Source organism: Mustelus asterias, chromosome 2, assembly GCF_964213995.1.
Source record: "Mustelus asterias chromosome 2, sMusAst1.hap1.1, whole genome shotgun sequence".
In the NCBI taxonomy this organism is placed as follows: Eukaryota; Metazoa; Chordata; class Chondrichthyes; order Carcharhiniformes; family Triakidae; genus Mustelus; species Mustelus asterias.
Genome location: NC_135802.1, coordinates 50311343 through 50339110, shown reverse-complemented (window position 1 = coordinate 50339110; position 27768 = coordinate 50311343). Strand labels below are relative to the sequence as shown.

General features: G+C 41.4%; 1 protein-coding gene across 8 annotated transcripts in view; it reads left to right on the top strand.

Moving 5' to 3' along the window:
* The window catches only part of dbf4 (DBF4-CDC7 kinase regulatory subunit), a 47448-nt gene extending 19883 nt beyond the window's left edge, over nt 1-27565 (top strand). The window contains exons 3-13 of one of the 8 annotated variants that reach the window (XM_078234922.1): nt 976-1154; nt 2378-2572; nt 6657-6701; nt 10063-10132; nt 13611-13681; nt 14476-14521; nt 15679-15724; nt 17002-17133; nt 20768-20900; nt 23242-23360; nt 24939-27565. In XM_078234922.1, coding sequence (XP_078091048.1) covers nt 976-1154; nt 2378-2572; nt 6657-6701; nt 10063-10132; nt 13611-13681; nt 14476-14521; nt 15679-15724; nt 17002-17133; nt 20768-20900; nt 23242-23360; nt 24939-26106 — 2204 coding nt within the window. In that variant the 3' untranslated portion in view covers nt 26107-27565. Of the gene's footprint in view, nt 1-975; nt 1155-2377; nt 2573-6656; nt 6702-10062; nt 10133-13610; nt 13682-14475; nt 14522-15678; nt 15725-17001; nt 17134-20764; nt 20901-23241; nt 23361-24938 lie in introns of all 8 variants that reach the window. The other 7 variants (XM_078234950.1, XM_078234940.1, XM_078234960.1 and 4 more) reach the window with 7 other exon arrangements.
* Nucleotides 27566-27768: the final 203 nt, after the last annotated feature.

The window sequence follows — 27768 nt, the reverse complement described above, 5'->3', positions numbered from 1 at the left end:
TATAATTCCAATTCTTCAGCTTGTTATTTGCCTTTAGCAAGATAGGGTAAGATAATTTAATGCAAACTTAGGATTCTCCTGCGTAGCACAGTTAATTACTATGGTGTAATACTGATTTTGTAATTGATTTTGTATGTTTCAGGGATGGAAGAGTGGAAGTTTATCTGTAAACTTGAGTAAACGATAATAATTACTTTCAGTTACCATATGGATGAAATTTTACTCCTTCACAGGTTGTTTTTAAGTAATAATTTTCCATACACCATTTTCTGAGTTAAGAGTGCAAGCAAGTGAAGGGTTCCTGACCCAACAGGGGGGTTCTCTGGCCTCCTTGCCTCTTGTTTCTTGTGGAGGAAGGCAACATGCTGTGGTGATGGGATCTTCTGGTTCCGCCATTGTCAAAGGGATTTCCCATTGACTGCTCCTCACACCCCCGGGAAACCCGGGGTGGGAATGCGCTGTCAACAGGACTAGAGGATCCCGCCAGCATGAACGGCCGGAGAATTATGGCCCAAGTTGTCGTTGAAAATAATTGAATTTGAAAGGCACTGGAATGGCCTTTTTAAGCTTGAACTGAGTGGGCTGCTAGGCCATTTTTGAGAACCATGAAGAGTCATCACATTGCTGTGTGTTTGGAGTTAAATATAGACCCAACCAGGTAAGGGTGGCAGATTTCTTTCCCTAAAGGACATTAGTGAACCAGATGGATTTTTACAGTAACTTATGATAGTTTTATGGTCGCCATTAGCTTTCAATTCCATATTTTTTATTAATTTAATTTAAATTCCACCAGCTGCCATGGTGGGATTTGAGCCCGTATCCCCAGAGCATTAGCCTGGATCTCTGGTTTACTGGTCCAGTGACACCTCATGTAGGGAATCATGGCATAGATCCACATTTTGTCATTGTGTTGATTCCATTTAACGTAATGATGTTTTTCTACTAAAGTGTTTTAATCAGTATTCGTTATTATAGGATTAACAATACATGGGAAATCCGGAAGAAGTAAAGGAACAGTAAAGGCATTACAGAGAGGAGTTAAACAAGCAGCAGATATCAAAGTAAAGCCTTTCAGTGGAAAAGTCTTTTACCTTGACCTACCATCCAATAAACATACTGAAAACTTAGAGAAGGATCTACAAGATCTAGGAGGGGTATGTTCACGATTACAAGAATAACCAGTTTTATTTTTTAACAAACTGAGGAATGCTATCTCCCTATTTGTATTGCAAATTAGTCACCATCTTTTAAAATGTTATTTTAGATATTTGCATACAAGTAAAGCAGCAGTGAAATCTACCTTTATTTTAAATTGTAAAGTTCAACCTAGTTTTACATACTTGACAAGTATTGGGATGGGGACTCCTCAGATTTCAGTGCTGACCAAAATTTAATTGCCAGTTCAATAATTTGCGGGTTTCCAATTGGTCAGTCCACTATGACACTTTTCATGACATTTTGGAGTAGAAGTTGCTATAAAGGGTCCCATAACAGTGTAGCACTGTACATTTGATCTGTGTGGACATTCACGCCTCTGCTAAATTTGTCTTTCATCCAACATCTTTGTGTTTGCTACTCTTCACAAGTTCTTGGTCTAACAATGCCTCAATTTTAAATTGTCATACTTATTTTCAAATCCCTCCATAGCTTTACCTCTCCCTAACTCTGCGGCCTTTTCTAAACCTGTAAATCTTAGTGATCTCTGTGTTCTTCCAAATCTGGTCCCTTGCAACTTCGATTTTATTTAGTCCATTGGAAGTTGTGCTTTCTGCTGCCTTGCCCCTAAGCCACTCCATCTCTCTACCTTCTGTTAAGAAAACCTACTAAATTGTTAAAACCTTAAAACTTACCTCTCAAATTGAGTGTCTTGGCCATCTGTCGTGTTATCTTCTTCTTTGACTTGAGTGCTTTTAAGCACTGTGGGACATTTTACAGCATTAAATGTGCTATGCAAATACAAGTTGCCTTTATCAAAATTTAACTAGGAACCAGGTGCCGATCATGCAAAGATTTAAAGTAAAGTTTATTTATTAGTCACAAGTAAGGCTTACATTAACACTGCAATGAACTTACTGTGAAATTCCCCTAGTCGCTACAGTTCGACACCTGTTCGGTCAATGCACCCTAACCAGCACGTCTTTCAGAATGTGGGAGGAAATCAGAGGAAACCCACGCAGACAAGGGGAGAACGTGCAGACTCCACACAGAGTGACCCAAGCCGAGAATCGAACCCGGGTGCCTGGCGCTGTGAAGCAGCAGTGCTAACCACTGTGCCACCGTGCTGCCCATTTATGAAGCGCTGGAAAGTGTGTTGTCTGCATAATTTTTTAAAATGCCCTTTCTAATCAATTTTTCTCTTGTGTTTTATTTAATACAGACAATTGAAAAGTTTCTCAGCAAAGATATTAACTACATCATTTCGAATAGAAGTGAGGCCAAATTTGCCCAAACTACAGGGAAAAACTCACCTGTACCAAGCCCAGATTCTGTTCAGAATGCTGGAAACACGTCTCCCCATCTGAGTAGTCGAAGAGAAAGTCATGAAGGAAGCCCACATAGAGCTTTGGAGATGGTATGCTTCAGTGTATATTATGCAAATACTGCAGAGGTTTACTGAACTTGAAACACTTCCAGTTTTCGTTATCCTGCAAATAACCTTGGTAACTTTATGACATTGCTTTTTTTGAGTACTAAATGTAATACTGCTATAGAATTCTAATTTAATTAATTTATTTATTTAGCTGATGTCATAATACCAGAATGGTAAACTAAATATCAAAACTTGGAGAAGTTAAAGTGGAAGCTTGCTGTAGTTCATTAAAAGAGGGAAAGTCTGGATGTGAGCCTGCATTTTGCAGTGACTAGTGAAATAATACCAGCCATTCATTAGATGTGCCCACAGCCTTTCTAAGGGCATTTATTCGTTTTAGTTTGACAGACAGAAAACTTTGTATCTCCTTAAAAAAAATCAGATTGAAGAATTCTTAATTAAGAACACAAGGTTTGAAACAGGAAGACTAAATTAGAACAGTTAATTTAACTCCGACTTTTAAAAGATTAATTTTTATAAGAAAATGTTCCAATGTGGAAACCCTGTAGTTTAGTCTTCCTCTCTATTGGCCTGCTCATTAGCACTAATTATGGAGATAGAACATTTTTCAGAGCAATGCCATGGAAGACAACGGGTGTGTGATTTTGACGCGTTAAAACTTCGATGACAGGAAAGTAAATGCTCCACAACAAGGAATGCAAATTCTGTTGCCTTTGCATCAGTTACAAGGGCTGGAATTGTCCCCAAAAAATTCTAAGTGTCGAATTTGCGTGAAAACTAGAGTAATTCACACTCTTTTTTCAGTGGAAGTTCAGAGAAGAAACTCCCACAATCTCTGCACTGCAGAGGTCACTAGCATGTATATCATTAAAATTCATGGGCGGGGCCTATTCCCGCTGGAGAGGCTGGCAGCACAGCACTGAGCGGGCCACTGCGCATATGCCGAGATCAGTGCATGTGCAGTAGCCCGCACTGCCGGCCTGCTGATTGCTGGCCACCTCAATTGCTAGCCAGCCCAGTGACCCCCGCATCGCTGCCGCCGCCCCTCCCCCACCACCACCACGCCGGCCCGATCACTGCCAGCTCCAAACGCACCTGATTGCCCACCCCAATTGCTGGCCTCCCTTTTTTCCTCACCGATCCTGTCTGCAGAGTGGCAATGGGGCCCCCCACCCCCATTGATCGCCCCATCCCCTTGGCACTGCCCCATGCCCAATGGGTAGTGCCAAGGTGCCCCCTAGGCATTGACACTTTGCCCCTTGGGCAGTGCCGGGGGCACAGGCTGGCACTGCCAGGGTGCCAATGCCCAGGGGAACCCACCGTCCGACTCTCTGGGGGGCCCTGATTGCTCCCCCTTCACTCCAGCAGGGTCAGGCTGCTAGTTCCCCGAAAGTATTGAGCTACTGTAATCCCCGCTGGAATGAACCACCTTAGAGTGGGGGAGGTTGCTAGCAGGCCCGGAGATTTTAGTCCCGGGTGTGCTAATCTCATTTAAATTATATGGAAATTAACATTTAAATGATTTCCACGCCTCCCTGCCGATTTCCGGCGTGGAGCTGATGCCACCGGAATTTTTTTTGATCAATTTGTGGGGCATGGGTGTCGCTGGCTGGCCAACATTTATTGCCCATCCCTAGTTGCCCTTGGAGGGCAGTTGAGAGTCAACCACATTGCTGTGGCTCTGGAGCCACATGTCGGCCGGACCGGGTAACAATGGCAGATTTCCTTCTATAAAGGACATGAGTGATCCAGATGGGTTTTTCTAATAATCGACAATGGTTTCATGGTCATCAATGAATCCTTATTTCTGGATATTTTTAATTGAATTTACATCCCACTATCTGCCACGGCGGGATTCGAATCTGGGTCCTCAGAACATTGGCTGAGTTTCTGGATTAATAGGCCATTGCCTCCCCAAATCCAGCGTTGGGAGACACTAGCGCAGCAAACGCAGGCACGGACCCTGTGAATTGGCCAACACGCGAATCTCCTGGCAGCAGGATGGGAGAATCGCGGCCAAGATTTCTAATTCTACTTTTGGCAATTGTCTCCCCATGCAGAGCTTTCAGCCATCGTGCTTCTAGTATTCGAAACTTACTGCATATGTCTCAGCATCTTTTGTGTGTATTTGCAGACCATCTCAAAACCCAAATTTTTGACAGCACTTGGTCACCTTTTGATGACTTGATGTCCATTCCTTTTATTTCTACTTTTTAAAAAACTTTCCTTTTCCCACTCAATGTAAATTGTTTTGGGATATTTTCTGGATTAACAGAATTACATGTTTTGATGTAGAAATGTTCTTGAATTTGCCAATGTATTGAAGCCAAATTAATTTGAATTTAAACCACCAATCAAATTGATTTTTTCAAAAATCTGTTTAAAGCTGACAGTGTTTCTGCTGACAGTTAATACTGAGATACAGGCTATTGGACTAGATGGGATTGAGGTTAATGAGGAGGAGGTGTTAGCAATTCTGGAAAGTGTGAAAATAGATATGTCCCCTGGGCCGGACGGGATTTATCCTAGGATTCTCTGGGAGGCTAGGGAGGAGATTGCAGAGCCTTTGGCTTTGATCTTTATATTGTCATTGTCTACAGGAATAGTGCCAGAAGACTGGAGGATAGCAAATGTTGTCCCTTGTTCAAGAAGGGGAGTAGAGACAAACCTGGTAATTATAGACCACTTCTGTTGTGGGCAAAGTTTTGGAAAGGATTATAAGAGATAGGATTTATAATCATCTAGAAAGGAATAATTTGATTAGGGATAGTCAACACAGTTTTGTGAAGGGTAGGTCGTGCCTCACAAACCTTATTGAGTTCTTTGAGAAGGTGACCAAAGAGGTGGATGAGGGTAAAGCAGTTGATGTAGTGCATGTGGATTTCAGTAAAGTATCTGATAAGGTTCCCCATGGTAAGCTATTGCAGAAGATACGGAGGCATGGGATTGAAGGTGATTTAGTGGTTTGGATCAGGAATTGGCTAGCTGTAAGAAGACAGAGTGTGGTGATTGATGGGAAATGTTCATTCTGGAGTTCAGTTACTAGTGGTGTACTGCAAGGATCTGTTTTGGGGCTACTGCTGTTTGTCATTTTTATAAATGAACTGGATGAGGGCGTAGAAGGATGGGTTAGTAAATTTGCGGATGACACTAAAGTCGGTGGAGTTGTGGACAGTGTGGAAGGTTGTTGCAGGTTACAGAGGGACATAGATAAGCTGCAGAGCTGGGCTGAGAGGTGGCAAATGGAGTTCAATGCGGGAAAAGTGTGAGGTGATTCACTTTGGAAGGAGTAACAGGAATACAGAGTACTGGGCTAATGGTAAGATACTTGGTAGTGTGGATGAACAGAGAGATCTGGGTGTCCATGTGCATAGATCCCTGAAAGTTGGCACCCAGGTTGATAGGGTTGTTAAGAAGGCGTACGGTGTGTTAGCTTTTATTGGTAGAGGGATTGAGTTTCGGAACCAGGAGGTCATGTTGCAGCTGTACAAAACTCTGGTGCGGCCGCACTTGGAGTATTGCGTACAGTTCTGGTCGCCACATTATAGGAAGGATGTGGAAGCATTGGAAAGGGTGCAGAAGAGATTTATCAGGATGTTGCCTGGTATGGTGGGACGGTCTTATGAGGAAAGGCTGAGGGACTTGAGGTTGTTTTCGTTAGAGAGAAGAAGGTTAAGAGGTGACTTAATAGAGGCATACAAGATGATCAGAGGATTAGATAGGGTGGATAGTGAGAGCCTTTTTCCTCGGATGGTGATAGCTAGCACGAGGGGACATAGCTTTAAATTGAGGGGTGATGGATATAGGACAGATGTCAGAGGTAGGTTCTTTACTCAGAGAGTAGTAAGGGCGTGGAATGCCCTGCCTGCAGCAGTAGTGGACTCGCCAACATTAAGGGTATTTAAATGGTCATTGGATAAACATATGGATGATATTGGAATAGTGTAAGTTAGATGGGCTTTAGATTGGTTTCACTGGTCGGCGCAACATCGAGGGCCGAAGGGCTTGTACTGCGCTGTTATGTTCTATGTTTCTTTCAGTCATCAAAAATGCAAAATCCTCTGCCTCAAAAAATGTTGATTTAATGTTTCTTTTTAATTAACAGGTAAGCAGAGGAAAAAGCTTTGTCAAAAAGGTTATCAAGGAACAGGTAAGTGTTTAATCAAGAAAACATGGGCAAAAGAAACTGAACATTCTTAGTTCTATTTTAATTCTAGAAGCTCAATGTTAAGTAGTGAATTTTGAATGATTACTCTTTTTGTTTTATTTTGTTTTATTTTTTGCTATTGCTGAATTTTAAATGTGTTCTCATTATTCATATGATACTATCAACAATACCAGTGGACTAAGTGCAACCTGATGTAATGAAGCCAGTCTTTTTGTCAAGCAAGGTGCTTAAACAAACAAGCAAATGACCGTAAATCATTTTGAATAATGTCTAGAATCACTGACCACAAGCATCCTAAAGTTGGAAGAAATTAAGTTTGATATAAAATTGAAACAATAATGGACACGATTTAAATTTAAACAATCATAAGTAATCTAGCACAACATTCTAGAAAAATATTAAAGATAAAACAGTTTACAAGAGCTAGTACAGACCCCCAAAAGCTGTAAAGGAAAGAATGGCCCTGATTATAGGTATAAGAGCTATGAAAATGAGTACAGCTTGCACCACTTATAGCGGGCACATTTGTCTCAACCCAATTTGTCTACTATACACAATGTTAAGTAGAATGTGGTAGCTATAGAGGGTAGTTTCAAATGTTCACAGACAGTAGCAGGATTCATACAGTAAGACTTTCCTATAGCATTGACGCATAAGTTTCATAATAAATCAGAAAAGGGTAACTTAGTTTGATTAGCTGGAGGCGATTTTCAGCCCACATGTTCGCCGTCAGGGAGAATGGCGATGCGAGCTGAAAATCAGGAGAGAATCGGGGAACTCCCCCTCACCGGTGATGCTGTGAGGTTCACGCCCACAAAGGGTGAGAACATTATTTAAACGGATTTTAATAGATTGAACTATAATTGCCCGGCCACATCCCTCTGCCATATTTCCTCCCCTCACCATATTTTCAAACTCACTGACATGACACCATGATGGTGAGATTTACAACAGATACACCCAGACATGAACCTGTTGTAGGGATTCCTCCGGGGCCACAAAAGTGAGTATATTCTCCGGGGGAAAGGGACATGCCCTGGCATTGGCCCCTGTTAGAAGTTGGCATTGTGTTGCCAGAATTTTTTTGATCAATTCTTTGAGCTGCTAAGTAGTGAGCAAGCATAGCTGTTTCTATCCAAAATACACAGAGTACTTAAGATGCTATAACCACCAACTTTGATATTGATGTTAATACACACTATAAATGTTAGCATTTTTTGGCTGACAAAAGTGGCTCTCGTAAATGTGAGTATTTTTGTGGTGGTGACTGTAGTTACTGTGAACTTGTAATTTAAGTTATAAGTTCCCAATGTCCCTTCACATTTATTGATTGTGGGGAAGGTTGGAAGGAGAAAAATGTAAGTATCTTTTTAAAAATTCATTTAAGGGATGTGGGTGTCACTAGCTAGGCCAGTATTTATTGCCCATCCCTAGTTTCCCTTCTGTCCTGCAGACCCTGAAGTGTAGGTATACTCACAGAGCTGTTAGGGATTCCAAGATTTTGACCCAGTGACAGTGGGTAACTTGGAGGGGAACCTCCAGGAGGTCATGTTCCCAGGACTCTGCTGCTCTTGTCCCTCTAGATGGTAGTGGTCGAGGGTTTTGAAGGTGTGGTTGGAGAGAGCCGCGGAACCCAAGACTCTGCTGGGCTTGTTAGTCCCGGGAAAGGTGGAGAAAGCTGCAGAGTTCAGGGCCGGAACTTTCCGCCATTCCCGCCGCCAGGATCGTCTGGTTCCACTGATGGCACAGACCTGCTGCAGGTTTCCCAGCGATGAGGGGTGCATTCAATGGGAAACCCTTTTGATAAAGGTGGTACCAAAGATCCCACCACTGGACAATGGTAGTCTGCCTCTGCTGCAGCAAAACATGCAGGAGGTTGCCTGGAAAATCCCACCCAGAACTCCATGGGGCTTGATAGTTTGTTTGTAGGTGAGGCAAGTTCCCGATGACCATCAGCTTCTCTCCCCTTTGAGGGGGAGAGCTGACTGGTGGTGATTTAACCTGAGGACCACCACATCTTAGGTGAGGAGCAAGGTTGAGAAGGTGGGGCCTTCGTGAATAACCTCAGGCAGTACAGGAATTGAACCCACGCTAATGGGTCACTCTGCTTCAAGAACCAGCCGTCCAGCCAACTGAGCTAAACTGACCCCTTTATTGCAAGGGTAATTGAATACAAAAGTAAGGAGATGATATTTCAGTTATACAGGGCATTAGTGAGACCAAATAAGGGGTCGTCTTATTTACAGAAGGATGTAAATGCATTGGAAACAGTTCAGAGAAGGTTTACCAGACTAATACTCGGAATAAGCAGGATGTCTTATGAGGAAAGGTTAGACAAGCTAGGATTGTATTCAATGGAGCTCAGAAGAATAAGAGATGATTTGATTGAAACATATAAGATGCTGAGGGTTCCTGACAGGATGGATGTGGATGCTTCCCCTTGTAGGAGAATCTAGAGCTAGGGGATCACTGTTTAAAAATAACAGGCCGCCCATTTAAGACCAAGATGAGGAGAATGGGGCAGTGAATTTTTGGCACACTCTTCCTCAAAAGGTGTTGGGAACAGAATCGTTGAATATTTTTAAAGCAGAGATCGATAGATTCTTAATGAGCAAGGGTTGTAAGGTTATTGGGGGGTTAGAAGAATGTGGAGTAAAGATTACAACCAGATCAGTCATGATCAAGTGGCCTACTCCTGTTAATTTCTATGTTCATACTCACTTGAAGTCTAATAGTTCCACCCATTTAAAGTGGCTTAGCAACAGTTACATTTCACTACAGATCATAAGAAATGCTGTAAATAAGATTCTTTGTGCCAAAACAAATTTGGACCTTTTTGTCTTCAGCCAGTCCAATCCATGTTAAGAGATCATTCCAATCATCTTTCTTTCTCCCCTTTTGCTCCTCTCTGTCCTTTCCACTCACTCGCCCAGACCCTTTTATCCATTACTGCCATTTCGACATGCGTTTTACTGAGAGAACAGCTAAGCAAATAATAAGAATCATAACAAAAACTGTTTATAATTTATTTAAATATTTGTTTCTTTAAACAAAATGCCTTCCTCATTCTCCTTCATTTAATGTTTTGTATTTGAAATGATCATTGAGGTTTATTACATGAATTTCATGCCCTTTTTTGTCTTGATCCCAGATGATTCTAGCATGCACTTAAAGAAAAGTTATGGCCATAACTCTTCACAAATGTTTTGACAATATTTGGGCCTCATTTAATGAATGTTTTTAAAAAATGATTATAGTATTCACTCCTATGGTACTGTTCCATTAAATATTTCTGATTGAGGTTTGATGTACTTTTTTCCCTTCCTCCTGCCCCTCAATATAGGAATTTGTCCCTGGAAACAACATCCTGTCAAACGCTCTGGCTTGGGGAGTACGAATACTTTACATAGATGGTATCCTTTCGGTTTTTTTTGCACTGTTTTAACCGGCATTTCAACAATATGAAATTGTTGCTTAAGTTATGGGAACTGACTGTACAAAGCATCCTTTACTCTTTACTCGATCATCAATATTTTGAAATGCTCAATTCGGTTATTCATTATAAACTGAAAAATCCACCAGCAAAGTATTTCCTACTATGTGTTGCATATATGAATCTGAGGTTTTAACAAAATGTGTGGTGGGTGCTTTAACAGACTAATTCTTGACATAATTGTGTTTCTGAATATCTATCCCCCTATTCATGCCAAAAAACAGTTGCCAAATGATTTCACTGAGAAAATATCATTTGTTTAAAGTTTAGTTATTAGTGTCACAAGTAGGCTTACATAAACACTGAAATGAAGTTACTGTGACAATCCCCTAGTCGTCACACTCCAGTTCCCGTTCGGCTACACTGAGGGAGAATTTAGCATAGCCAATGCACCTAACCAACACGTCTTTTGGACTGTGGGAGGAAACCGAAGCATTTGGAGGAAACCCACGCAGACACGGGGAGAATGTGCAGACTCCGCACAGACAGTGACCCAAGCCGGGAATCAAACTTGGTCCCTGGCACTGTGAGGCAGCATTCCTAGCCACCGTGCCACCCCATTTGGTTCATCAGATTGGCTTCTACTGACAGTCATACAATTTAAATTATGATGTGTTTTGTCCAAAGTATTTAATTTCCAGAAGGTCGTTGATCACCATAGCTAAAATTCCCATGATAAACAATTTCAATTCTGCTCCAATGATAAAAAAATAATGTTGGTGTAATGCTAAAATCTATCATTTTTAACTTTGACCAATTGCATCCATTGACCCAAAAGTACTTGAAACACAATTTTTTATGTACTATTTACTGACTTGGAGCTATACTTATTCTTCTAACCTTCAACCCTCCAGGTACCCTTTGTAGAATTATAAAGTTTGCTAAAGACACTATTTGATTTGATTTATTATTGTCACATGAAAAGTATTGTTCCTTGTGCGCTATACAGACAAAACATACCGTTCATAGAGAAGGAAACGAGAGAGTGCAGAATGTAGTGTTACAGTCATAGCTAGGGTGTAGAGAAAGATCAACTTCATGTGAGGTAGTCCATTCGAAAGTCTGACAGAAGCAGGGAAGAAGCTGTTCTTGAGTTGGGTTGGTATGTGACCTCAGACTTTTGTATCTTTTTCCCGAAGGAAGAAGGTGGAAGAGAGAATGTCCGGGGTGCGTGGGGTCCTTAATTATGCTGGCTGTTTTGCCAAGGCACCCCGAAGTGTAGACAGATTCAATGGATGGGAGGCTAGTTTGCGTGATGGATTGGGCTACATTCACGACCTTTTGTAGTTCCTTGCGGTCTTGGGCAGAGCAGGACCCATATCAAGCTGTAATTCACCCAGAAAGAATACTTTCTATGGTGCAGCTGTAAAAGTTGGTGAGAGTTGTAGCTGACATGCCAAATTTGCTTAGTCTTCTGAGAAAGTAGAGGCATTGGTTGGGTTTTCTTAACTATAGTGTCGGCATGGAGGGACCAGGACAGGTTGTTGGTGATCTGGACACCTAAAAGCTTGAAGCTCTCGACCCTTTCTACTTCCTCCCCATTGATGTAGGCAGGGGCTTGTTCTCCTTTACGCTTCCTGAAGTCGATGACAATCTCCTTCATTTTGTTGACACTGATGGAGAGATTATTGTTGCCGCACCAGTTCACCAGATTCTCTATCTTATTCCTGTACTCTGCCTCGTCATTGTTTCAAGTCCGACCCACTTCGGTGGTGTCATCAGCAAACTTGAAAATCGCATTGGAGGGGAATTTGGTCACACAGTCATAGGTGTATAAGGAGTATAGTAGGGGGCTATGTGATCATTTGAGAACCACAGGGGAGAGTGATAGCATTTGGAAGATTCTGAATCAAAAAGTTGTTGAACAATAGATAGAAACAACTAGACATGTTATTATATGCTGTCCCACCATGGGCAATTCTTTACTGAGTCTGAAGGTAAAAATACAATTTGAAAAATAATGTGCTGGATTTGCTCTAGTAATTAGTAAAGCAAATTAAAATAGTTTTGTTCTATCAGATTATGTTAAGTAATCATTCTCGAACACAATTTTTGCTTCTAAAATTGTTTCGTTATACTGTGACAAATGTGAAGCCATACTGGTTGATTTTGAAATTTCTAATGCTAGTTGTGTACAGACTATCAAGCTGATTCTTTTCTAATATTAAAAAAGTCATGGGGGCAATTTCCTCAAGTGTCGAATTCATGTGAAAACTGGAGTAAATCACGCTGTTTTTTCAGTGGGAGTTCCAAACTGAATCTCCCACACTGTGCACTGCAGAGTGCACTGGTGTAAATGGCGCGAAAAATCAGTGGACGGGGCCTATTCTCGCTTGGTAGGTCGGCAACATAGCGCTGAGCGGGCCATTGGGCATGTGCCAATCTGTCAGCGCCGAGATCGGCGCATGCGCTGAGGCCCCAGTCTGGCGGCTTCCCGATCGCCGGACAGCTTGATTGCTGGCCTCCCAAGCATATCCAGGCCGAGCTCTGCCCCCAGCACGCCTCGATCACTGCCCTTTCCCCATTCAACCTCCCATTCAAACCCCAACCCCAATGGCCAGCTCCGACCGCTGGCCTCACTCCCTGTGCTCGCGATCTGTATACAGAGTGGCGGTTGGACCCTCACCCCCACTGATTGCCCCCAGAGGCTCTACCCCCAATCGGGCCCCGCCTCTTGGCACTGCCCCTGATGGACAGTGCCATGGTGCTCCCTAGACATTGGCACTTTGCCCCTTGGCAGGGCTATAGGACACAGGCTGGCAGTGCTAGGGTGCCAATGCCCAGGGGGAACGCCACCTGCCCTTCTGGGAGCCTCGATTGCCTTGCCCCCACCCCCTTTACTCCAGTGGGATCAGACCACTAGCTCCCGAAAGTGGAGAGCTACTGTAAACCCGAGTGAAATACTCCTTGGGGGGGGGGGGGGGGAAGGAGAGAGAGAGAGAGAGGAAATGTGGGGAGAGAGGCTAGCGGGCCTGGAAACTTCAGTCCTGGGCCTGCTAATCATATTTAAATTATCATTTAAATAATATATGCGGCTCCCCCCCCCTCCATGAGTTGGGAGCTGATATATTTAAGCATGCATGTAAGATGTTATCCTTTGCCTGACTTAAGAGTGAAATAAATTCATGCTGTCGTCTTTCTGCACCTCAAAACTAGGCACATGAAGTGCGTTACACATGGAAAACTGCAATAATTTTGTTACAACATATCAGTATTCTGACCACAGTTCATTGTATTAAAAAAAGTCATGTGGTCAAAGTGGTTTTATGCAATGAGACCTTGCTCACCACCAGTATTTTGGTAATCTCATGCCAGCCTTGACTTTGACTTTTTTGTATTTTCATCTTTCTAATTCAATTAAATCTGAAACTTTTACATGACCTTAATATTATTTTTAGATGTGAAAGCTTATATTGCAAGAAGGAAGGAGGCATTTGTAACCACAAAATCTGTTGTTGTTGTCAAAGGGGTAAGTAAAACAATACCTTGCATCCTTGGTTTGCTCACCATGGTTAGAAAAAATTCTGCTCTCTTCAGTAGATGATGATGTCAGAAGTGAGTTCTAAAATAATGCTGTGGGTTAAGTTTGGACTACCCAAACTGCAACTGCAATTACAGGCATCAAGGAAAATAGAACAGCTAAGACTGGTATCTTTTTTTAAAAACTTTTAAAATTTTGATTCTTTGCCAAAGTTTTATCAAAAGTAAGTCGTCTGCTGTTCCTTTTCCATATTTCACAAATTTATATAATGCCCTCCCATCTGCTCTGTTTTAAAAAAAAAAATGTGTTTGGATTGAGGTGCACTCATTAGCATACAGCATGCAATGCAAAATAATGTTCTAAAGTGGGCTGCAGTGCGAGTGTTACACCTCTGATTTAAAATTGAAATCATTGCAATCACAGGAGGTCTGGGGAACCATAGAGCCTGACTGACGAATGGAGAATTGCACTTTGAGGTGCGAACAGTTGCTTGAACAGCTCAAAATAGTTTGCACGTGCAGTTTTATTGGCATCTATGTAACTGACACCTTTGACAGTGCCTACCTGTCTTTTATAGGTGGTTGTCCCAGGTAACTAGGGATGGTGTGGGAGGGACTGTATGGTGGTTGTTTATCTTTTTGGTTTTACTGCCACTGGGTATAGCAAGCAAGCCATGTTGATGCAGACATACCCAATAAATTGGGCTTTGAACAATAGTTGAATTTCTGCATTATTTAACTTTTTGGAAAATGATATTCATCACTTTTTTTGTTTTTGTTTAGGAGAAATGCAATCGAACTGTCCAATCTAATAGTCACAGAACAAAGGGTAGGTATTTTATATTAAATATTTTTTGCATAGGCTATATACAGAATTAATTATAGAGAAGGGAGGAGAAGGGACTTTTAAAAGGGCACTTTGAGACAAAATTGTAGGGATTTTATAAAATGCAAGCAGTAATACAGGGAAAGTTGGGCAGTTGGAGAAGAATTCTCAGGTAGAATGGATCAGCACTGTGGCAGGATTTGAAAAATGGATGAAGTACTTAAGACATCTGGAAACCAGTAAAGTTTTACTGAGAAAAGGGTATGAGAACGAACTCCTGCTAACTCTGGATTGCAAAGCTATGACACTGGCATCTACCCGGCAATGTGGGAAATTGTGCATAGGAAACAGTACAAATCCAACCCGACCAATTACCGCCCATCAGTCTACTCTCAATCATCAGCAAAGTGATGGACGAGGTCATCAACCATGCTATAAAGCGTGCTATATAACCTGCTCACGGATGCTCAGTGTGGGTTCTGCCAGGGTCACTCAGCTTCTGACCTCATTAAAGCCTTGGTTCAAACATGCACAAAAGAACTGAATGCCAGAGAGTGACTGTCCTTGATATCAAAGCAGCATTTGACAGAGTGTGGCATCAAGGAGCCCTAGCAAAGCTGAAGTCAGTGGGAATCAGGGGGAAAAACTCTCTGCTGGTTGGAGTCATACCTTGTACAAAGAAAGATGGTTGTTGGGATTGGAGGTCAATCATCTCCGTTGCAGGACATCACTGCAGGAGTTCCTCAGGGTCGTGTAATTTCTTCATCCAGAGAGTGGTGAATCTGTGGAACTCTTTGCTGTAGAAGGCTGTGGAGGCCAAGTCATTGAGTGTCTTTAAGACAGAGATAGATAGGTTCTTGATTAATCAGGGGATATGGGGAAAAGGCAGGAGAATGGGGGTGAGAAAAATATCAGCCATGATTGAATGGCGGGGCAGACTCGATGGGCCGAGTGGCCTAATTCTGGTCTTATGGTGTCCTAGTCCCAACCATCTTCAGCTGCTTCATCAATGACTTCCCCTTCATCATAAGGTCAGAAGTTGTGGTGTTCACAGATGACTGCATGCTCAGTCCATTCGCAACTCCTCAGATACTAAGCTGATATGTATTACATGTCCTATGTTTCACCTACCTATATTCTAATTTCTGTAATTAATACAGCAGGAAAACTGAAGAAACCTTTTATCAAAGTTGAAGCAATAAGCCGGTAAGATAATTGTACCTAGATTAAAATTGGTTCTTAATACAGATGCTTCTCAGTAGCTGGTTGGCATTGCATAGCTTAAAAACTTTGTTTTATTTTTAAATTTTTTAACTTAAGTGAATTGTTTTTAAGAATCAAATGAATTTATATTGTGTTAGCAAGTTCTAACAGTTCACCTAAAAGTAGAATAAACAATGCTAAAGTGGATATGTAGATAAATGACTAAAATATGTATAATGTATATTTGAAAGAAGCATTACCAAAATTACTCAACCTGGAATCATCTAGAATCATTGGCCTTAATTTTTATGGGGGAGTAGAAGGAATTTGAAGTCTGCGCATATGACCATTAGGAGTTCACCCCCTGCTGCCCACATAGAGGGGCTTCAGTGTTTCATTAGAAAGTTGACACTTCCGATGGTGTAGTGCTTTGTGCAGCCTCGGTTTTTGTCTCTGGAGTATGACTTGAAACCATAACCCTCTGCCCAGAGACGGGAGTACTACCACTGAGCTAAAAACCTTTTTGGTCCTGTTCTAGCCAGTCAGCTCCTCCAACCATGTTGTTGCTTCTGGGCATTATGAAACACCCTGTCTGGACCTTCCATGTTATCAGGCTGCAACCTTTCAATCTTGAGGAGGCCTCCATCTGTTTTTTATAGGAGTCTCGTCCAGGGAGTTGCCATGGAGTTGGAGGTGGAATTGTGATTTTAAAATTGTAGATCTTTCACCTGACCTTTTCCTACCTGTTAAAATCGGGACTATAGACTAATACAGCATAGAATGAAACCTTTTTGGCCCTTTGTGTCTCTATCAGCTTTTTAGAAGAGCTGTCCAATTAGTCCCACCAACTGACAAATATTTCTTTTTTCAAATGTGTGTTCAACTACTTTTTGAAAATTAATATTGAATCTGCATCCAGTGTATTGAAGATCATCATAATCTGTTGCAGGAAATAATTCTCTTCTCCCCTGATTCTTTGCCATTTATCTTAAACCTGTATCCTCCTGGTTGTTGATCCTCCCGCCCAATGGAAACAAAATATCAAAACTATTTGAATACATCTATTAAATTTCTCCTTGATTTTCTCTGTGCTAAGGAGGTCCAAATATTGGTGAATAAGTCAAGGAGCCTGACCCCTGGTTTTTTGGAAAGTCTGTGCTCTAACTGCTTGATCCTTATGTTAAAAGGGATTTTAAAACTCTGAACTGCTGTCAGTTGCTACTTGTGAAGATGCCAACTATTAATGAATATAAAAATGTTAAAGTTTCTGCTTTATTTAGCCATTACAGACCATTGTATATACAGTTGGATTGCTATCCGGAGATCAACTACCGTGGTCCAAACCCCTGGAGTCCTTTTGATATTGACAAGAAAAGCAAGGCCAATGATAAACAAATTAAAGGAAAGGCTAGGTATGTGGACATTTTGCTTTCAATTCATTTTCTGCACAAATATGCAGTAGCATAAAGGCCTGGATCTTCCTAGGAGCAGCAATCACTGTCAGTTTGTAGTTCCACTCTTACTTTTCTGCGCCATGATGGAGCTCTGCATTTTTGACTGGGTCTTCTGATCCCATCTTCTTCAGAAATGTGGAGTGATCTTCCATTGAATTGCTTTCTTGTAGTGCTGGATTGTCAGGAGGTATACCAAACTATGCCTCATTTTTACCATGCTAGCTGCCTATTCTAATAAATGTTCACTAACAACAAAAAGCGTTGGGATATTTAAACAGCTTTTCAGTATGTTTGTTTATGGCTGAGTGGATAGACGAAGTAAGTGAGCAAGTAGGTAGGGTGGCAGCTGTGTTGAGTGAGTTCCCTTTAGTTGGGTTAGGAGCAGTGGAGTTGCAGAGTCAGAGGGGAGTCGGGCCTGGTCAGGTCCGGTTGGTGGGGATGGGGGGGATATTGAGGTCAGAATCTGAGTTGTTAGTTGTATAGTTACCCAGGAGTGAGACAAATATTTTTCTGTCTAACATTTCCTGGGTAACTGTTTAGATCGATAAGTCAGAGCTGTCAGAAATCTCTGACTACTCTTAGAAGGGTCCACCAAGCGGGGGGATTGTCTGTCGGAAATTGAAATCTCCCAGGCAATTCACAACAGAGTCAATTCATCAGGATCTCCACAGGGTTCTGAAGCCCATCTTGTGGGGTGCATCTGCTCTGACAATCCAGAAGATCCTGGGCCTTTGATTTTAGCTAGATTTTTAATGCACAATCAGGAACTCTTGGGATGACAATTTTTGGTTTTTGCAGTTTTCCTCTGGTTGCTTTAGGAATATGTGTCTTTACTTAATATCTGGGTAAATATAGTGAGCCTGGAAATCGGAGAATCCATGTATTTCACTTTAACGATATGTTGCATCCTTAAATTGGGAACATGGAAACATAACTCTCTGTCAGAGTGTTGATTCAGCTGTGAATTACAGCAGAGTTTTATTGAATGTTGAAGAGGTATTATTACATAAAAGCAAAATACTGAGGATGCTGGAATCTGAAACAAAAACAGAAAATCTCAGCAGGTCTGACAGCATCTGTGGAGAGAGAGTGGAGCCAGTGTTCCGAGTCTGGGTGACCCTTTGTCAGAGCTGCTCTGACGAATTATTACATTATTGAAATCAAAGAGTAGAATTATGGTTATTGCTGATTAATTTGCTTGAATTTTTGCAAACAAGAAAGATTCTTCTTCTGCCCTGGCAGTATGGTGATTTGTTACTCTAGAGTTTCTAGCCTCCTGGTCATAATTGGCTTTAGATTTATTGAATTCAAACTCCACAGTTGCTATGGTGGGATTTGAAACCTGATCACCAGAGCATTGCCCTGCTTTCTGGATTACTAGTCCAGTTACAATAAAATTACTTGGGTGAAGGCTGCCAGTTAATCTGTTAATTGTAAAAATTAAGGTTAAGTGTGTTTAGGAGGGGGGGGGGGGGGCACTCATGGATAATTGTGCACATATTGTGAGACACTTGGAGTGGTTCTTAATTGTTTTTAGTTTGCTCAAAAGAATATCATGAGACAATTATTGACACTGGCAGTTGGTTGGAGAGTTGGAAACTATATTTGCAGTGTTTCAATTTGAGAATTATTATAAAACTGAGTAAAGATTGACTTCTGGTCTCCTCTCTCGCCAACTGGCTATCAGACATTTAACAATAAGCCTGGTAAGCTTTTTGCTCCAGAGTTGATTAAGCAGACGACAGTTAATTAGAGCTATACCCCACATGGATGTGATTTGGGTCTTCCTTTAATTCTGATGGCAAAACAAATGTTAAAATCTGCTATTTTACAATAATATCTCTCATTGTGACATAAAAATTGATGTTTGAATTTTTTCTGTTCATTTTTCTTTACCATTTTTATTGTTGAAACTGCTTATAAGGGGTTAAATTTAAAATATTCAAGATATTGGATCAAAGGAAAATTTATGAGCTCAACTATCAGGTGGAAGGTTTCATAAGATTCAGATTGCATGAAGGTAGTCTTTAAGATCATTCTTGCTGTAGTCATACATCAATATTGAAAAGGGAAATATAGCCTTTATTTCAATATGGCTTCAATAGATGCTGGCAGTTAAACACTCAGCTTCAGTTTTAAAGTTCAGTGTTTAAAATTGTGTCCATCAGCAGAGAGATTATTGTAACTAGTATGTTTCATCGTTTAAGAGCTAGACTTCTTAGAATCTTAGAATCCCTACAGCACAGAAAGAGGCCATTCGGCCCATCGAGTCTGCACCGACCAGAATCCCACCCAGGCCCTACCCCCATATCCCTACATATTTACCCACTAATCCCTCTAACCTACGCATCCCAGAACACTGAGGGCAATTTTTTAGCTTGGCCAATCAACTTAACCCGCACATCTTTGGACTGTGGGAGGAAACCGGAGCACCCGGAGGAAACCCACGCAGACACGAGGAGAATGTGCAAACTCCACACAGACAGTGACCCAAGCCGGGAATCGAACCCAGGTCCCTGGAGCTGTGAAGCAGCAGTGCTAACCACTGTGCTACCGTGCCGCCCTGTTTTAAATTAATTTATGCACAGATAGAAAATGACAAGCATTTTATGTATATTGGCACCATATCCATTCCAACCTGGCAGTGCCAACCTAAGCCAAGGGGTGGGCACCAGTGGGAACCGCATGGGGGAGAGGGATTCATTTAGTTGTGGTTCTGGCGGGGGTAGACAGAGGAGCTGAGGATGCCAACGATGGCCGTTGGGCGGTGGTGGAGATGGATGCCGGCTCAGATTGTGGGGGGAGTGAGAGTTGATAGAGAAGGGGTTGATGATCAGGGGTGGGGAGGAAGGGGCCTGGCTGGAGAAGTGTCGACTCCGATCGGGGGCTGGTGGGGTGGGGAATCCCTGAGACCTCAGTGGTGGGGTGGAGCGGAGGTTTATATAGGTCATGATCAGGGCACCCTATAAAGATGGTGCCCCGATCTCTGCAGCTGGATTTTGCTGGCATATATAGGCCCCGCCCTCCTGTATGAGGGTGTGAAACACGCCCCATTGATTTTTTTTGGCAGTGTTGTAAGATCTGGAGAGAAAACTGGCTGGTTTCTCTGGGGAGAAACATGCCGGTTTTCTTGCTGAAAACAATGCTCTGCCATTTTTGGTAAGATTTAATAACCTGTCTAGTTGAGAGCGTTATTCTTACAAGGGTACTCTTGAGATCTCTGGGCCTCAATGCCACTTAACTCGATATTGGACAGGAAATGGGACACTATAGGGGGATACAAGGTTTGCTTATAGGCGATGAAACTGAATCTAAGAAAATATTTTGTGGACAAAACCAAAAATGTGATGCTGACTGCAGTGTGTATCTAACCAAACTGTACAAAATGGTGCCTAAGCACATAGGGGCTGGGAAATATTCCTGAGGACAGAATCTTATGAAGTATAATCTCTGACTTGCAGAAGTGGTTAGAAATATCTCTGATTTAAATAACTGCCAGAGTGTGTGCAAAAATATAAAAGCAACTTTTATTCTTTGGAAATATGACACAAATTCCCTGTCACATGGGGTTCTTTTTATTTTTTGGAAGCAGAAGTAAAGGCCATAAAATGGCATTCAGTGAAAAAAACTGCAAAATGGAGACAAAAATCATGGAAACGTTAAAAGAGAAGAAAAAGAAGGGTTACTGTGAATGCTGTATGATGAAGTATGACGATTTAAAAATTGTAAGTGTTAACTTCACGCTATTTTCATTATTTTTGCGTACCTTTCACTACTTGTATTATAGCAGATTTGCACCAATAGGATATGCACTTGTTCAATAGTTTCTGGAAAAAAGATTGAACAGAAGAGTGGAATGAAGGGGAAAACTAGTTATATTTTTCAAGCAACATCTTTAGAAGTGTCAAAAATAGTGTGGCAATTAAATGATGGCAACAAAAAAAATCTGCTACAATGGTTATAGACTGCATATTAACCAAATACTTTAAGACATTTCTTGGTAATATGATAGGTAAAACTACCAAATGCCTGCTCAAAACGAGTCATCTGTTCATATTCAACTTGGCCACTGAAATGAACCTGAAAAGTTGAGTAGGTTAAATTTACTCTTTGATTATACATTGTGTTAAAGATGTAGCATTAATTTAAATATGAAAACTCAGTTCACTTCTAAACCATCAACAGCTCCAAAGAAATTTGCTGTAGAAGTAACAAGGCACAATTAGTCAATTATCTGAGACAGAAGGTAAGCCTGTATTTGCTCAGAACTTGAGTATTGTGGAGAAAAGAGACATGCTGTAATTTTGCATCTTGCGCTCATCAGGACAGATGCAAGAATGCCAAATTTCAAAGAGAGCAACAATTTATTCTGCATTAGAAAAGGGTGCTGATTGGTTGGTTGAGATGTGGCTGTGGAGAAGGAACTATTGCCCTCACACTTCTGTTAATTCAAAAAGGGCACAACAGCTGGACATATTATTTTTACCGATAGAGGACTCGTCCCTGTATATGAATATATGTAACTACTAGCCACATTGCAAGCCTGACTGATGATGGTTGTTAGTACAATTCTTAATATGCTCAAAATTGTTCAGCAAGTACTGTCCAATCACAGAATCACATCTAAGTTAGCCATTATGGCCAGAATTCTTCAGCCGTTCACGCCAGCGGGGTTCTCTGGTCCCACCGGCAGTGCATTCCTGCCACAGTGGGGTGACGTCAGGGGGAATTCTGATCAGCCAGGCGTCACTGGGGAGAGGCCGCCCAGCAAGAATAGGAGGAGGACGACAATGACGAGCAACACCACCCAGGTGCTGGAGGGCCAGTGGCAGCAAGGATCAGGCATGAGAGGGAGGCCCTGATCACCACGTGCTTTGGTCACTAGGGGCCTGTGTTGCCTCACATGGGTTCCATTTCCTCTCTCTCTCTCTCTCTCTCTCTCTCTCCCCCCCCCCCCCCCCCCCCCCCGCCTCTCTCCGGAGTCCTACAATCTCCTGCAACATTGTAACACCAGAATGGTGCAAGGGAGGGAGAGGAATCTGGGCTGCATGCAACTTGCTTGTGATTTCTCCAGCAAGTGGAGGATTGCCAGGTGCTCACCTCTATGCTCCAGCCCGGCCATGCTGTCTCTAATGGTCCACAAGCTCCAGGTCCCGCTCCCCAAAGTAGGTGAGGACTGGTTCTCAGGCACGCCACCCCTGTCTTCGCCCTCTCCCGGCGATTATGGGTTTTCTTCTTCTGTGAAGACAGAAGGAGCAAGATGGCACGAGTTCTGCAGTGTTTCAGGGGGTGGTCCTCAAGAGAGCAAAGGTTGTGATACTCTTGGGTGGGAGAAGGGAGATGCTTGGGGGTCAGGGGCTGAAAACATGCAGAATGCTGGCGGTGGGGGGATCTGGGGCTCATTTAGGGGGAAGATGCTAGATAACATCGTTTAAGACTTACCTGGATCGTCACATGAGCAGCCTGGGAATGGAGGGATACAAACGATTGGTCTAGTTGGACCAAGGAGCGGCACAGGCTTGGAGGGCCGAAGGGCCTGTTTCCTGTGCTGTATTGTTCTTTGTTCTTAAGGTAAAACACTCACCCTTGCTGCCCGGGTTAGGTCATTCAGCTTTTTTGTGGCACTTCTTCCCGGTTCTCCTGGACAGTGCCCTAGCATTAACGTATACTATCACTGCCTCCCAGGCTGCATTTCCAACCCTTCCTCTGGGACTGCATCCTGCTTGGGGGGGAAGAGGATGTCCTGCCTTGCCTCCACTGCCTCCAGCAACCTGGCCATTGTCTCTGCAATGATCGGGGACAGGGGAGAGAAAGGGTCATGTCAGTCAGCCATCGCCGGGGGGGGGGTGGGGGGGGGTGGGAGGGGCGGAATGGGGGGCATGTGCCGGGGGGGTGGGGATGGACCTACTTTCCTTCAATTCTGAAGCAGTCATATTCATCTCAAAATATTAACTCTGTTTCTCTCTTCACAGATGCTGCCGAGCTGCTGAGTTTTTCTAGCACATTCTGCTTTTATTTACGACATCTGCAGTATTTTGCTTTTAACTTGATTCTTCTTTTTTTCAGCATCTGAAAAGTGAACATCATAAGAAATTTTCTGAGAGCACAGAATTTAATGTTGTGGATAAAATAATTTCCCAGTTTGATTATGACTTTGTCGAATTCCAGAGAGATAAGATGAAACGGTAAAAATATTATTTTCCTAAATAATAAGTTACTTGAAAATATGGCATGAGCCTCAATCATATTCTTAAAGGCGGGTTTCCATCCTGATCATGCTTTTCTCATTTTTCAAATGCATCCTTTATTTTATAGAGAGGATTACACGTGCACTTGCAAGTATGTTTTTACTGCTTTGTAAAACCATAGAATGGCCACAATGTAAAAGGAAGCCATTTGACCCTTTGAGTCCATTCTGGATTTCTGAAAGAGCAACTCAACTAGTCCCACTGCCCTGTCCTTTTGCCCTAACCCCAGAGGGTTGTGGATGCTTCAGCGTTGAACATATTTAAGGCTGAGATAGACAGATTTTTGGTGTCTCGAGGAATTAAGGAATATGGGGAAACAGGTGAGAAAGTAGAGATGAAGATCAGCCGTGATTGTATTGAATGGAGGAGCAGGCTCATTCCACCCTATGGTGTACCCCTCCTATTTCTTGTTATTATGTTCTCATTTCCCCATGCCCTTCAATCATTATCGTCTGTTGCTTCTCTATGAAGAAATCTTTCTAAATTAAAGATGCTATAAAATATAATTTTTAATTCTAGGGCATCTTCTGTATGGTTCCACTATCAGATACATTTGAATTTCTTGAGTTCTTCATGAAGCAGAATTTAGTGACCCATTTAAAAGATTGGGAAGAGTTGTTATACAGAACTGAGTTTTGGTGGGGAGTTTCTTTCTCTGATAATATGAACCCTCAAAACTATGTGATTAAAACACCCGTGCTAAATGACTGCTGTTGTCATTTGTCCATGGTCGTCTTTTGTATTGACTGATGTGAAATTTTTTTTTTAAACAGATCTTGCAATCAAATTTTGTCCTTAAAGAGCCTATATAATCTCTAACTCTCATAGACTTAATTAATAACTTTAATTTCTTGCTACTGTCTGCACTCTCTTTTTGTACTCCTTGTAGCTCCTTCTAACACTGGTTATGGTTGCCAAAAAAATGCTGGAATTACATAGCATATAAACCTAGGTCATTTTGATTGCCTTTATATGATTTTGCATTTATCACAGTAGATGTTGTTGCCACTTTTTTAAGAAGTCATTTTATGTTCAGTGGTATCCAAATATTCATAATTGGGTATCTTGTTTATGCCAATAAGATTATTTAAAGGTAGAAACTTAGTTCAGCCACTATTTATCTGAAAAAATACCTAGCTTTTTAATGAAATTATGCATTTCACAAATTGTGAAAACTAGACTATCAGAAGTAGGCTTTTCATAATTGTAATGTGCTTAACTTTTTTAAGGAATATCATATTTCACCTGACCTCGTCAGAGGCCTTCCATGCCAAACACTATTGTAGCTAACAGACCAGATGTGCGTCTTCCCCCCATTGTGAATTTGACACAATCCTAAAATTGGTTAGATACCTACCCTTCTCTGTGTGCCTTTCACAGTGGAATACTTCTGCTTTGGCGATTTGGTTATAAATCAACATGCCATTTTCCATGAATATTGAATTTGCTACTAAATAATAAAGGAATTGGAAAATTGAAATATAATTTTAATGAAAGGATTTTGTTTATGTTTAGGACAAAGTGCAGCATTGGTGTAAACACCCATGATTTCACCCAGATAAGTATTGCAGGAGTGCATGAAGAATTTCAAAGACCACATAAAGAGCATGAGGAAGGAAACAGATCTGCAGTAATGTGGAGTGCAAAGAATAACGAATGTGTCAGTGGATGGGAAAACAAACCAAGTAGTTTGTCTTTCCAAGGAAAAGAAATTGTATCTTCGGGTACCCTGAATTCACCTAGCCAGATGTTGCCTTTGTCTACACCAAGTCACGTTAGCATTTCTGAAATGCTAATTTTATCCACTTTTATTAATAACAAATCCCCTGGAGAAGGCGTGGTTAATTTTGAAAATCAGAAAAAAGACACAACTCTGCATAGTTTATCTTTGTGCCAAGGAGAGGAACATAGTTCCATTATTTCAAAGGTCTGTATATCAGAACAGTTGCAGTTGCATCATATTGGAAGATTACCAGCTGAGAGATCTCATTCTTTTGCTGAAGAGTCATCACAAAAGCATCGATTTGATGAGGACGTGTTTGGAAGTAGGCCACAGCCAGATACTGCTGTATGTTCTGACAGTGGCGAAAGCAAAACTAGGCTACTTGAGTTGTCAAAGAATAATTTACAACAAAAGCGCAAGGAACAGGAAAATACAATCGTTCGTGTTCCCAAACATTCTCGGATAACAGATACTGCAGCAGCTCCTGTTGAAAATCCATGTAGCCCTCTGCTAACTCAAGTGGTTTTTGGCCAAAGCAGGAGTGAAGAACTGATGCCTGAAATAATAACACCTTCATTTAATATCACTGCACATGAAAGCACTGAATTGAACATGATTCCTCAAACTGAATTCACTTCTTCACCCTGTATGAAACTACACAGGAAAGTGAGATTTTCTGCTGTTTATGGAAGAAATAAAAAGAAGGCTGAGGATCATGGAATGGAAATAAATACACTTGCAAAGGAAAGGTGTTTGACAGAGGGAAGTGAGGCTCCCAGCTTGCCATTGAAAAATTTGCTGGAGTTATTTCAAACTAGTGAAGATAGCGGTTCGGACTTTTCGGGTTTTACAGATCATTCATCACAGAAAATGTCAGAGATGTGGGATGACGATCAACCAGCGAATATCCTGTCACTGTTTGCCCAATCGTCGTCATTGTCATCTTTTCTTGGTTTCTAGTGCAATGCTCAAATGACAATGTTTGTTTTAAAAAACACAACGTGAGAGGACTAGAACTTTATTCCTGTTCCGGTTTCACCATAGCTCCAGTCTGGTTACATACAGTTTTTTTTTCAATTTCATCACTTTAATGTGACTTTTAGGTTTGAGAATGAATATTAAATGCCATGTACCTACTGCTTTAAGAACAATGAGTCTGATTTAGAATTTTTTCCAGTTTTCTATTTAACCATTTATTTTTAACCAATAGTATGATCAATTAGGCCTAAATTTTGGTCTAAAAGTACCAACCTTTGTCAGTAAAATCCAACAGTAACAAAAATGTTGCATTTTGCCTTGCTGCAACATTTTTAAGGATAAGTGGGTAACCATTGATTTGTTTAATTTATTCACTGAACAACTCAAAACCAAGCATAGTTATTTAGCTTCATTGCATAAAAGTGAATCCTCATTTTAACAGTGTTAACCAATCATTAATTTTTTTAAATATCCACATCTTTTTGACAACATAGAACTAGATTACGTAGTGTCAGCCCCTATCTTATTAGACAGTGCAGAACTTGGCAATCTCACTTGTATGAAGAACATAATGAAATGGGAAGTTGTAAATGTCACATTGATATTGAATGGAGTTGTTCTTTGTGGGAAAGTTAAGTGACATAGTTTGTGTGTGGACACCTTTCAATTTGCATCTAACCTTTACTACATCTGACCTCGGAAGAGTTTGGTGACACTGAATACTTAAAATATGGAATAATCCCCTTCCCAATGTTAATATCCCTAATCTGTGAGCATTTAAAATAATTAGGAAGGGAACCCCTATCAGAACCTTTAATAGAGAACAACTGCATAAAAGGGCATGAAAAGACATAACGACCAATTGTAATTTGCATTCATATGCCACCTCTTAACATAGTAAAATGTGCCAAGGAACATCGGTACACAAAATTTGAAGCCGAGCCACAAGAGGGGACATTAGGATAGACGATCAAAGGGGCTTCTCAGAGGGCAAGGAAGTGGAAATTTTAGGGAGGACATTTCGGAGCTTAGAGCCTAGACAGCAATATTCTAAATATAGAGGCTACAAGATTCCCAGTTGGGTTCCTATTCTGAGTTACCAAATCTCATCTTGGGCATTAATTGGGCCTCTGTGTCAGGAAGGAGAATAAAATTTGCCAGAATCCCTCCTGGTTACTATACAGGTAGCTTAGGCTAAATGTGAGAGAACTGTATCTCATTTGGTTGCGCAGCCCTGCTAATACTCGGTTTGAATGCATAAAAAATAACAATGGATGAGTTACCAGAGCTCATGGAACCGTAACCAGCAAGATCAGAGTGAGACACAGATTGCAAAGGAGAAAAAAAGAGAAAAAGATGAGATTGTTGCATATTGGGAATAACTTTTAATGCTCTAACCTCAGTCTTTAAGTGTGTTAGTTCAAATAAATGAAAGTTTCCCTTGTAGAAATCCGGATTTCAAGTCTACTTTAGGTTTTTGAGTGTTTTGCATGGTGCCCTTTAATTCCACAGCTAATGTAGTAAATTCCTAAATTTAAAAAAAAAAGCTCAATAGGTCAGGCAGCAGTTATGGAGAGAAACAGAGTTAACATTTCAGGTGATGAAAATAACTGTTTCTCTGCACAGGTGCTACCTGGCCTGCTG